Raw genomic sequence first — 13,218 nt, 5'->3', positions numbered from 1 at the left:
TAGGCTTCTTAGGGCCAGAAAAGAGAAAAGAGTGTGAGGAATAAGAGGATGGAGAGGATGAAAATATAAAGACGAGTGAGAACTTAAGAAGAAGAAAGAAAGAGAAAAGAGAAGCATAAAGAGAACAAGAGAAAGAATAAAAACGGAAGAAAGAGAAACGAGAGGAACAGAAACGAAAGAAGAAAAATTAGAGGAAGGAGAGAAACGAGAGGAAGACGAAAAGCAAAAGGAAGAAAAGAATCAAAAGGAAGAAGAGAAACAAGAGGAAGAAGATAAACGAAAGAAAGAAGAGAAACAAGAGGAAGAATATAAACGAAAGAAAGAAGAGAAACAAGAGGAAGAAGATAAACGAAAGAAAGAAGAGAAACAAGAGGAAGAAGATAAACGAAAGAAAGAAGAGAAACAAGAGGAAGAAGATAAACGAAAGAAAGAAGAGAAACAAGAGGAAGAAGATAAACGAAAGAAAGAAGAGAAACAAGAGGAAGAAGATAAACGAAAGAAAGAAGAGAAACAAGAGGAAGAAGATAAACGAAAGAAAGAAGAGAAACAAGAGGAAGAAGATAAACGAAAGAAAGAAGAGAAACAAGAGGAAGAAGATAAACGAAAGAAAGAAGAGAAACGAGAGGAAGAAGATAAACGAAAGAAAGAAGAGAAACGAGAGGAAGAAGATAAACGAAAGAAAGAAGAGAAACGAGAGGAAGAAGATAAACGAAAGAAAGAAGAGAAACAAGAGGAAGAAGATAAACGAAAGAAAGAAGAGAAACGAGAGGAAGAAGATAAACGAAAGAAAGAAGAGAAACGAGAGGAAGAAGATAAACGAAAGAAAGAAGAGAAACGAGAGGAAGAAGATAAACGAAAGAAAGAAGAGAAACGAGAGGAAGAAGATAAACGAAAGAAAGAAGAGAAACGAGAGGAAGAAGATAAACGAAAGAAAGAAGAGAAACGAGAGGAAGAAGATAAACGAAAGAAAGAAGAGAAACGGGAGGAAGAAGATAAACGAAAGAAAGAAGAGAAACGGGAGGAAGAAGATAAACGAAAGAAAGAAGAGAAACGAGAGGAAGAAGATAAACGAAAGAAAGAAGAGAAACGAGAGGAAGAAGATAAACGAAAGAAAGAAGAGAAACGAGAGGAAGAAGATAAACGAAAGAAAGAAGAGAAACGAGAGGAAGAAGATAAACGAAAGAAAGAAGAGAAACGAGAGGAAGAAGATAAACGAAAGAAAGAAGAGAAACGAGAGGAAGAAGATAAACGAAAGAAAGAAGAGAAACGAGAGAAAGAAGATAAACGAAAGAAAGAAGAGAAACGAGAGGAAGAAGATAAACGAAAGAAAGAAGAGAAACGAGAGGAAGAAGATAAACGAAAGAAAGAAGAGAAACGAGAGGAAGAAGAGAAATGAAAGAAAGAAGAGAAACAAGAGGAAGAAGAGAAATGAGCGGAAGAAAAAGTTGAGAATGAAAGGAAGAGGAAGACAAAAATTAGATAAAGAGAAACATTAAAGAAGAGAAGGAGAAGTTAATTTGTTTTTAGTTGGTTATTTAACGATGCTGTATTAACTTACGTGAACTGGTGATAGCGGAATAATAGCTTACTTGGCGAGATGAGGTCAAGAAGCCCCTTGTGATTACCTGACATTTGCCATATAGTTGGAAAAACCCTCGGAAGAAGTAAATAAGGGAATGGCAGGGGAGGGTAGGAATTGAAAGGGCAAGAAGAGTGATGTCTATCATGTTTGTAATAGACAATAGTGCATATGTATCTAAATAAAAAATGTAACAACACTTCGCGGAAGGACTTCTTACCGGATACTTGGAGAAGTACACCTGCAGGAATCTCTCGGGTGCCTTGTAGAGAGTGGACATGGTGCCCGGGGGCAGGGGCAGCTTGCACACGATGCGTCCCAGCTCGTTCCTCTCAGCTTCACTGCCGTCAGGACGCAAGACATGAACTGTGTGCAGGAAGCAACAGTCGGGGGTTTTTAAAAAACTGATACTACAGTGTGTCTTATAACGGCCTTACTAATAAACCGTGTATAATTTTTATACGAGACTTATGCAGAAAACTTTACTATTAAATCATGCATAATCGATGGATGTATAAGCAGCCTCTCTATACATGGGAATTACTTTGCAGTAGTTATACACACGAAACCTTTGTATGTGTCTTATTCATATCGATTGTTATTTTATGATGATGGTTGTCCTGTAACCTCAGAATAACAAACCAAAGAGCATAGAAAAATTAGAATAATACTGCTGTAACTGTACTCTTTGACCAAAATATAGCGCGGTAATCGATTAGTCCCAGTTGTATTATCAGTACTTAGCGCGGCACACTACTGCACATTATCGGATACAATAGAGAACCTCAGTCATTCTATTACTTTTCGTAATGAAATAATGACGAAACTATGATGTTATACTGTTATACATGACGTATGTAGTGATTATTAGTAAGAAATTATACACGACTTATAATCAAGCTATTCATTTTGTATGTATAAGGCCGGGTGCACACAGAATCAGACGCAGCGCGACGGTCGCGAACAGACACAAGGAGAGACAACATCGAATGACTGCTTGAAGTTCGTCGCGATGAGAATGTGTGATAGCTGCAGTGTACTGCGCATGCGTTAGCAGTGGCCATGATTGCACGCTTTACTATCTACAAATACTATATTGTTGTGTAGTGCACATTATTCACAATGGAGCTCGATGCGGATAAATTAATTGTTTTAGTCCAGGAAATATACGTTCTGTAAAATCTTTGAAACAATATCACCACAATAATGTGGTTTCTAAAAATAAGTGAGAAATTGAAAATGAGATGGAAGCATCAGGTGAATAATAATATTGTTAATAATAATTTATGGTAGGTCTACTTCTCCGCTCATTGTTGATTTAATATATTATTTTTCTTTATTGTGAGTCGTAAAATAGTCATAAACTTAGAAAATGACGTTTGTGCACTACATTAGTAATATTTAATTTTAAGACTCTTTCAATCCTATGAATTTTTAAACTTATTAGGCATCCTTAGGAAATAATAACCAAATACAATAGAATTTCTCATATAGACAGTCCTCTTTCATTGACGCCATTGTCTAGCCTAGGCCAGTTTTCCAATCCCACACAGCCAGCAAATCTGTTGTCGCGAGCAGACTGTGTGAAGCTGTCGCGAGGCGTTGTAAAGCAAAACGTAGCGCCGCGTCTGATTCTGTGTGCAACCCGCCGAAGACAGTTCAACGTCTGTATAAGAGTTTTTATTAGTAAGACCGTAAGAATATTAAAAAAAAAAAGAAACGAATGGCAACTACCAATAAGTGTAAACGCCCTTAAATACTATATCTTCATGAAAGTTTTTATTTCAGTGTTTTCTCAACATTACTGTCTCTTTGTTTCTTTTATGCACAAATTCTCATGAAGAGCTACTTTATTATCAAAAGTATAAATGTCGAGTACTATTGTATCAATCTCTTTCATGGCGTCTTACCGTCATAACCAATGAAGGGTAGGCCTGCAGAGTATTTAGGCGGATTTGTGGTGTGACCATAGCCAATGCAAATCGCTGTAATGGAGTGTCCTGTTTCAGTTTGCCACCAGTGGTTTAGAACTGGAACCTGAAAATAACGCAGCCGAGAACTTTAACATTGTTTTTGTTTAAGTGGTTCCATTTAATTGGAACTATGACAAGAAGATTGAAGAACATCATTATTCACATACATTTTTGAAGTAAATAAGTGGGTCAGAATGACCATAAATATTCATTATATTATGTTACATTATTATATTGTATAAATTGAAACTCATATGTGAAAGAAAACTCAATGTAGTCTAACAAACAAGAACTCACAGTTAGATAGTTGAACATAGTTTCTAGAGGAAGAAACTAATATTAAGTAACAAATATTAATTTACAGAATTTATTTTATTTTTTTTTATTTTGTTGGGTTATTTTGCGACGCTTTATCAACATCTAGGTTATTTAGCGTCTGAATGAAATGAAGATGATAATGCCGGTGAAATGAGTCCGGGGTCCAGCACCGAACGTTACCCAGCATTTGCTCGTATTGGGTTGAGGGAAAACCCGGGAAAAAACCTCAACCAGATAACTTGTCCCGACCGGGATTCGAACCCGGGCCACCTGGTTTCGCGGCCAGACGCGCTGACCGTTACTCCACAGGTGTGGACTTTACAGAATAAAAAGCATGTGAACATAGATATTTTTGAGAGCAGATTTAAATTTATTTTTTATCGTTCATTAAACATTTTATTTACAAGAGTAGAGAATCAAAAACCTTTAACTTATGTATGCATAGTTTACACCGGTCAGAAAACACGTTAGGTAAGCTGATGGCTTATAAACATCATTTTTATGTTTTGTATTAATGTGACGAATTTCTTTAATATTCTTTGGAATTGCCTTTTTTTTATCTAGGTAGAACATCATTACAGAGAGCATATACTTTTTTTGCAAGGAAGGGTCAGTACAATCTGATTTTGAAATAGAGATTTGGAAAAACCTATTTTATAAGCACTGACTATCAAACGAATACTTCTGTTTTGTAAAATAAAAATGTTTACTATACTTAGTAACAAAATGAAAATTATCAAAATATACAGAGTGGAAGTAATATAACTGCAGATTTGAACAGCGTATTCGTCGGAGAGAGTACAACAAAAATTCTAATACCATATTAGTCCCAAATGAATACCTTTTCAGGAAAAAGAATTTCCTGTTAACACAGCTTTACTCGATAAGTACAATTAACATTTGAAAAACTGATAAGGGATTATTTATCCTTTGCAGTTTTTCAATACATTGGACGGCTTTCTTCAAAATTGAAATAAATTAATATGTATCATTACTTTATACTATCAGAAAGTTTGGCAATCTTGTCTTCGATTTAGCCCTGAGTTCAGTTCATGTGTGTAGGCTAATTTTTTTTATTTTAGTTGGTTATTTAACGACGCTGTATCAACTACTAGGTTATTTAGCGTCGATGAGATTGGTAATAGCGAGATGATATATTTGGCGAGATGAGGCCGAGGATTCGCCATAGATTACCTTGCATTCACATTACGGTTGGGGAAAACCTCGGAAAAAACCCAACCGGGCAATCAGTCTAAGCGGGGATCGAACTGTAGGCTTATTCGAAGCGAACAGTATTACATGGCCAGTAAAGGCTGGTCCACAATAAACCGGGAAGTCGGCCTCGGTAGCATAGTTGGTATAGCGCTGGCCTTCTATGCTCATGGTTGCGGGTTCGATCTCGGCCCAGGTCGATGACATTTGTGTTTAAATGCGACAGACTCGTGTCAGTAGATTTACTGGCATGTAAAAGAACTCCTGCGGGACAAAATTCCGGCACACCGGCGACGCTGATATAACCTCTGCAGTTGCGAACGTCGTTAAATAAACCATATTAAAAAGTATTAAACCGGGAACGGAAACGACAACGAGAACAAAAATATTGTTAAAATAAATATAATTTAAATATGAACATTCACATTAACGAGAAGCTTGCCGGAGCCCGGGAACAGAAACGTGAAAGTTAATTACGAATGATTATATTTAAACACATTTATTTTAACAATATTTCCGTTCTAGTTACCGTTCCCGGTTTATTGTGGACCAGCCTTAAGTGTGCGTTTACATTCGGGAGTGAAAATCAACCTAATTTTCGAACCAGTGTAATTCCTTCGTTTCTTACGAAATTATTTTAATGGGTTTATATTAAAATAATATCAAAATTTTCGAAGCACGAATATCTAGACATAATTAATTTTAATTTGTGGAGAATCACGTTGTAATTTTCGTGACGCTCGACGACTGCATGAAGAAACATTCCCAGGCAGGAATGTCATTTATTACAGTTTGTCATCGTATCCGTGGCACAGAAAGTGTAATACTCTGTTTTCGCAATTGTAGTAATAAACGACTCGATTAATGACATTGGTGAAACAAAATCCAGGACGTAACAGCCATGATATTGGTCGTGAGGTTGGAATACTGCATTGGACTGCTTATTCACAAAACGCATGTCGGTTTTAGGTTTGTTTATTCATTTTAATGTATTACATTGCCCTCTTCAATCTGCACACTTACAACACTTCCACCCTGTAGGTACATGACGTATCATTCAAACCAATGTGGGAAGACTCTGGTTTTAATGAAGCAAGATTATTATGCAGATTCACATTGCCACCTTCCTGTGCATCTGCTGCCTATTGTGCCTCTCAGAAAGCCCCACAGTAGGCCCAAATTCGTATGACTGTTTTTCCTACTAATATCACTTTTACGTTTTTCTATTCAACACTATAATGTCGTCGCAAGCTATTGCTTGGCCTCCTATAATTACAGCATGACACTATTCATGGATGAATATAATAGGATGCGAAACTGCGGTCAACACCATCTATCTTCGCCCGGCCGAAGTAACAAGTCCAGCGCCCGGTGTCATAGGCGGTGAACGTTAGAACTACGTGATAGGTACATCCTCCTCAGTTCTCCACTTATACGTGTAAGCCTGGACAGTAAGATAAGAAGACAAAAAGGAAGCCAGAAACTTGCAAAAAAAAATCGAGGCAAATGTTTTGCATCTAGTTATAAGTGGTACCGTACATGTGTATATGCAGTGTATGTTAAACACTATTGTTAAATAATTGATAGTGTATACTTGCTTACTTACAAAATGGCTTTTAAGGAACTCGGAGGTTCGTTTCCTCCCTCACATAAGCCCGCATCGGTCTCTATCCTGAGCAAGATTAATCCAGTCTCTACCATCGTATCTCACCTTCCTCAAATCAATTTTTATAATATCCTCCCATCTATGTCTCGGCCTCCCGAAAGGTCTTTTTCCCTCAGGCCTTCATTATTTATGCATTTCTGGATTCGCCCATACGTGCTACATGTCCTGCCCATCTGTAACGTCTGGGTTTAATATTCCTAATTAAGTCAGGTGAAGAATACAATGCGTGCAGTTCTACTTTGTGTAACTTTCTCTTAGCCCGAAATATTTTCATAAGCACCTTATTCTTAAACACCCTCTCAACGTGAAATACCCAAAAAATACAACATGGATTGAATACAGTTTCAATTATCTAACCTTTGGTTTTCTTTTCTGTCCATTTTCGGTTGTATTTTAATAAACTGTATTGCTGTTGGCACTAATATGAATTTTCAGTGAAAGATGAGGCAAACAAAAGTTTAATGGTTTATTGAAATATGATTGTTTCAGAAGGGAAAGGCAATGTTTTATGCAAGTAATTTCTAGTTTTCGCCACTCGGTGTGCTGCTAAATGCGTAGAGTAATTAGTTATTCCTTCCTCCACTTGGTGTGCTACTATAAGCATGGATTATTTAGTTATTCCGGACAAAAACAGGTGGCAACAAGATCAATTTCTACATTAGCGACTCTGGCATTTGAAACGAGAAAGTCAAAAACTTTCGCATCCTACTATTCATCCATGGCATTCTCAGCAAAGCCAGAAATATATTTTTTTAAATTTATTCTGTGACATTACCAAGCCAATACTTACAATATTGTATTCATTCCCCGGACTCGATTTAAGCAGTGACTGCTTCCGAGTAGCAATATGCTGCTCTTGTTATTAAGCCTAGATGCTGCCACCTATGGCGTCGGGTCTGGTTGTTGTTCAACCTCCAATGTCCGAAGAGCATTGAAACGATTGGACAACATTACATGAGACAGGTCATCAACAGAGAATCTCCTGTTCCTAGATTTGGATGCTTTCGGTTTTGACTATAAATCTGAATCTAACATTTAGTTTAACTGACAAAATTCTGGAGGCAGTTAATAAAAAATTACAAGTTGGAAGGATTTTCTGTGATTTATCCAAAGCATTTGACTGTATAATTAATAAAATGCTGCTAGATAAATTAGATTATTATGGAATTAAAGGTGTTGCACACCAATGGTGTCACTCATATCTCATAGATAGGAAATAGAAAGTTGAAATCAATACAACTATGAAATCTACATCGACATGGGGAACTATTAATAATGGAATTCCTCAAGGATCAATATTAGGTCCCCTACTTTTTCTAGTGTTTATTAATAATCTTGCCCCCCTTATAAAAGATGTAGGTCATCCCATATTATTTGCAGATGACACAAGTATAGTAATTACAGCCAATAACTCCAACACATTCCAATCTTCAACAGAGGAAATTCTCTTCAAAATATGTGACTGGTTCTCAGTCAATAAATTAGTATTAAATTGTAACAAAACTAACATAATTCAATTTAAATCCTGTCCAAATTCAATGTTGCAAATTTCTAGCACAATAATTAACAATAGATCCCTATTAGAAACAACAACAACCAAATTTCTTGGCTTAAAAATCGATAATGTGTTAAATTGGAAAAATCATATTAAAGAAATTACCCCCAAACTAAATTCAGCTTGTTTTGCTATTAGATCTATGCAAAAGATAGTAAATATCAATACCTTAAAAACAATATACTTTGCATACTTCCACTCAGTAATGGGTTTTGGAATAATATTCTGGGGAAATTCCACAGATAGTAACAATATATTTCTATTACAAAAAAGAGTAATTAGAATAATAGTAGGTGCCAAATCTAGGGAATCGTGTAGGACTATTTTCAAAAAACTACAAATAATGCCCATGGATTGTCAGTATATCTTTTCATTAATAGTCTTCCTCGTATGTAATCGTGAAAACTTTGTAACTAATTCAACAGTTCATAGCATAAATACACGTCAAAAATGACTTTCATACTCCATCGGCAAGTCTATCGTGCTATCAAAAAGGAGTGCGTTATATGGCAGTAAAATTTTTAATAGCCTCCCTATCGATATAAAAAATGAAACTCAAAACATAAAATTATTTAGGGCCAAATTAAAGCAGTACCTAATTTCTCACGCCTTCTATTCTGTAGGTGAATTCATGACATTCAATAACACTTCATGAAATTGATACTAAAACTATGTGTTGGACTAGTAGACTATATTGTAAATCTCATCTGTATATATTTCATCTAGACTGTGACTATAAATTAAGATTTTATAATAGTATTAAGTTTTTTGACTTGTTCCATATTCTAGCTGTAAGCATGTATGAATACCATGGAATGTTAATAAATACAATACAATACAATACAACGTCTTTACTGCTCCCCTATTACTGCAAATGTATGCAGCGTTATATTGAACTTTACTGAATTTATTTTCCATTTAGCCAAAAATCTTACTGTATTACAAAGCAACTGACTGATTAAACTGAAAGATGCCAAGAAAATTATATCTCAATTTCAATCCTGTTCAAAAATAGCTGTAATTAGATATTATGTAAAGATGTTTGGATATAATAAACCAGCCTGCGTGTCCCACAGATGATAGTGGCATTATGACCACAATTTTCAGTGAGGACGCTCAGGAAAGCAGATTATTTTAATTTTAAGGAAAGTGCTTGGTTGTATACTCACGTCAAACGTCCTTTGTGCCCATGCTTTTGTTTCGTTATCACAATGTTCCCCAGCAACGAACAACGTTCTAAATCTGTATAAAATAGAAGGGGAAACACGTATCACTCCAGGGGGATATTTAGACTGAAAATGCTGCAAATCAAGCATAAGTAAATAATACGACTTAAAATGGATGATATTAAGACGACATATTATATATTATCTCGTTATACTTTTACGCAAAAATGCAGTTCTTCATCACTATAGCGTTATTCTGCTGTTTATAGTTTATTTTGTTAAGCTATCATTCAAAAGTGATGATATTTTTACATTATACACTCAGGGACAAAAAAAAACCGGACATTTTAATATTTGCTGGTATTTTGCAAAACATTATCTTCTCATACAATATTATGGTAGACATCTGTTGTTATGGAGGCGTGTATACTTTGTTGATTGTTTTTTGTTTTATAAACAAGCCATTACAACCAAATATTCCAATTCTGCTTTCGGAGTCTCAGCTATAACAATTTTGTCTCAACCATTTTGTGCTTCATTATCGTTATCATTCGTTATTTCTTTATTTTTACATTTTCTGAGTTTAAGTGGGGTTGTAACATTTGTCTTAAAAAAAGATGCGACCTGAAGATGTAGCTCGAGCTGTAGCCCTTTACGATGATGGACGCAGTGTACGTTACATTGCAAATGTTATGAATATGGCTAGAAGCACAACCCATGATGCCATAAAACGGTATAGAGAGACCCTAAAATATACCAGAAGACCAGGTTCGGGTCGTCCAAGAGCTACAAATCCAAATGAAGACAGGTATATGGTGTTGAGAGTTCTTAGGGAGCGCAACCTGCCAGCTACTAGTGTAGTATAATTTGTTAACATGCATGGACGCCCAATTTCGGCCAAAAAGGTTAGAAGGAGGTTGAAAGCAAGTGGACTGATATCAAGTAGACCTGCAACTGGTCCCAGACTTCTCAGGATGCATCGAGTTGAACGACATCGTTTTGCAAATGATCACAGGGATTGGAGAAATGGACAGTGGAGCTGTGTTCTGTTCACCGATGAGTCCCGTTTCAATCTGTGCTCACCTGATGGACGTGAAAGAGTTTGGAGAAGGAGGGGAGAACGATTTTCACAGTGTTGCATTTCCGAAAATGTGCCGTATGGAGGTGGTGGAGTGATGGTTTGGGCAGGAATGTGTACGGATGCTCGTACAGAGTTGGTTTTTGTTGAAAATGGAAGACTAACAGCTGATAGGTATATAAATGAATGTTTGGCTGATCATGTTGTGCCATTTGGCCAATTTGTAGGCGATAATTTTGTTTTAATGCATGATAATGCACGGCCGCATATTGCCCATGCGGTCGGAGATTATCTTCAAGAAGTGGGAATCCATGTTCTTCCATGGCCAGCATGGAGTCCAGACATGAACCCAATTGAACACGTGTGGGACATGCTGGGACGGCGTGTTAAGAATAGACGACCGAGACCAGAATCGTTACAAGAGTTGAGGCGAGCACTTGGCGAAGAATGGGAACTTATTCCTCAAGAAGACATTGCTAACCAAATTGAGAGCATGCCAAGACGTATGGATGCAGTTATTCAAGCCAGAGGGGGTAATACCCGTTACTAAAAATAGTTTTTAATGTTTAAGGCACCATAAAATGAAAAAAAAAAAAACAGTTAGACCAAACGATGCCATAGTTATACGCCCTTTGTAATTTTTTTGTAAATTTTCTCATCAGAGATTTTTTTTTAATGTTGTCGTGAAGAAGTATGTCGTGTCAGTGAAGTGTGCTGTGTAAGTGAAACGTGTTCCTGTCAGTGAAGCTGTATAGTTTATAGTGGCAGTGCAAAGAATTTGAACAGTGAAATGTTTTTGAAGTGTTAGTGAAATCAGGATAGAATTAGTGAAATGTGTCGTAGTTCCAGTGCAGTGAGTAAGTTGACAGCGAAATGAGTGTAATGTTGAAAGGTACTTGTGCAGATATGAACATATACTCGTAGGTTTTAGTTCGATCTTAATTTTAAGATACAAATTAGAATATTTCAAATGTTAATTTAAGTGATCGTTTCATTTAATTTAGTATATTCCCTGTTATTATTATTATTATTATTAGTATTAATTATTAGTATTATTATTAATTGTATTTTTTAATCAATACGTTTATTATTGTCATTATTGAGTGTAATTAGTTACCATTGCCACCGGGTATATACCCATTGCAGTGTGAATACATACATACATATTATAAGGTGCTAAATGAAACATTATATTGTTTAAATGGGTTTTGTTTCATTTTGAAATAATTGGCAACAAAATACAAGCAAATATAGAAGTGTCCGGTTTTTTTGTCCCTGAGTGTATTTTAACAAATCCACATAGACCTATAACAGCTATTTATACGTATATAAAACAAAATTAAATTTGTCAATCATGTACCGTATCACTGTTTGTAGTTTGTTAATACTTATTAATACAAGTTAATACTTAAAATATGTACAAACGTTTTCTCCCATCTTTGGCAGCATCAGATACTTTTATAGGCTATTTTGCAATGTCTAATTGTATGAGTTACATTGTTAAGTTACTGTTATTTCATTCAATAGTGATCTATCAATAGTGACAATCCCACTTCTAAAAGAAAATTAGTATTTATTTTTTAAATATAATTTTTTCTTGAAGGTAACACTGCATGTTGTGCAATGGAGCATTAGTAATACCCTACTCTAATTTGTTCATTGAAAAAAAAAAATATATATATATGTCCGCCGAGTTAGCTCTGTGGTAGCATATCCGCCTCCAGACTAGCCAACCTGGGTTCGAATCCCGGCGAGGTCAGAGGTTTTTGTGTAAAATTTCTTCCTCGAGAGATGGCAGTGCACAACTTCTAATCACTAGATTGTGCACCAATATACCTGGGCTAATCCCAAATCTCTCCGCAGTGCATATGAAGAGAAGGCATATGTCACTGTTGATAGTGATTCGTCCGTCGGCCCCCTTGGTGATATTCGACAGGAGTAGGCTACGTGCCGGCACCGGGTTTCCCCTTCTCCCTTCCTCACCTTCATCATCAACCTTACCCATTTCCTACATTACTCTTACACTCACTCTAGTAGACGACAAATCTTCACAGATACACATCGTGCACAGCGTGGCCCGCCGAAGTGGTGTGCAACTTGAAACATAGGTCACAGACCTGCCATTTATCCGCAATATGCGGAACCGGAATCACGTAAGTGAAATAAGTAGGACATACACACGCGCACGCACACACAAACACACATAAAAATGCCTTCAAAGGTCAAACATTAATAAAAAATGCTACATTTCACAACAGAGATATTAATTAATAAGTATGTCCAGTTTCATCACTCTGGCTTTAAACCACTGAGAAATAAAATGAACACTTGTCGTTGAAAACGTAGAAAATTTCTTTTTTTTAGGTAATTAAATTTAAATATTTGGTTTCACATAACTTGTACATTAACACAACCTGTACCAAATTATATACAAGTATACTTATATTTAAGATATTGAGATAAAATTTCCACGAAAACACTCCTCATGAAATCGTACATTTTTTAAAGCGAAAAAAAAAAAAACTTGTCAAAATTCAACAATTTTTAGTAGCGCATCATCTTAATTTTAAGAACAAACATGAGCAGATATTTTTAAGTACCGAAATTTGTATAGGGAACTTTTATTCCAATCCATTCCAAGTAACAATAAGTTGTACAGGTGAGGAGGCGA

At 36.0% G+C, this 13,218-nt stretch overlaps 1 protein-coding gene across 6 annotated transcripts in view; it reads right to left on the bottom strand.

Annotated features, from left to right (window-relative positions):
- The window catches only part of LOC138711203 (acyl-CoA synthetase short-chain family member 3, mitochondrial), a 330,810-nt gene that overhangs the window by 9,398 nt on the left and 308,194 nt on the right, over window positions 1-13,218 (bottom strand). For all 6 annotated transcript variants that reach the window (XM_069842584.1, XM_069842585.1, XM_069842587.1 and 3 more), the window contains 3 exons: window positions 9,473-9,545; window positions 3,490-3,616; window positions 1,800-1,945 (listed from right to left, as the gene is read on the bottom strand). In XM_069842584.1, the coding sequence (XP_069698685.1) occupies window positions 1,800-1,945; window positions 3,490-3,616; window positions 9,473-9,545 (346 nt within the window). The remainder of the gene's footprint in view (window positions 1-1,799; window positions 1,946-3,489; window positions 3,617-9,472; window positions 9,546-13,218) is intronic.

Source organism: Periplaneta americana, chromosome 12 (genome assembly GCF_040183065.1).
Source record: "Periplaneta americana isolate PAMFEO1 chromosome 12, P.americana_PAMFEO1_priV1, whole genome shotgun sequence".
Lineage (NCBI taxonomy): Eukaryota > Metazoa > Arthropoda > Insecta > Blattodea > Blattidae > Periplaneta > Periplaneta americana.
The sequence above is the reverse complement of the archived record's forward strand: the minus strand, read 5'-3'. Positions and strand labels throughout refer to the sequence as shown.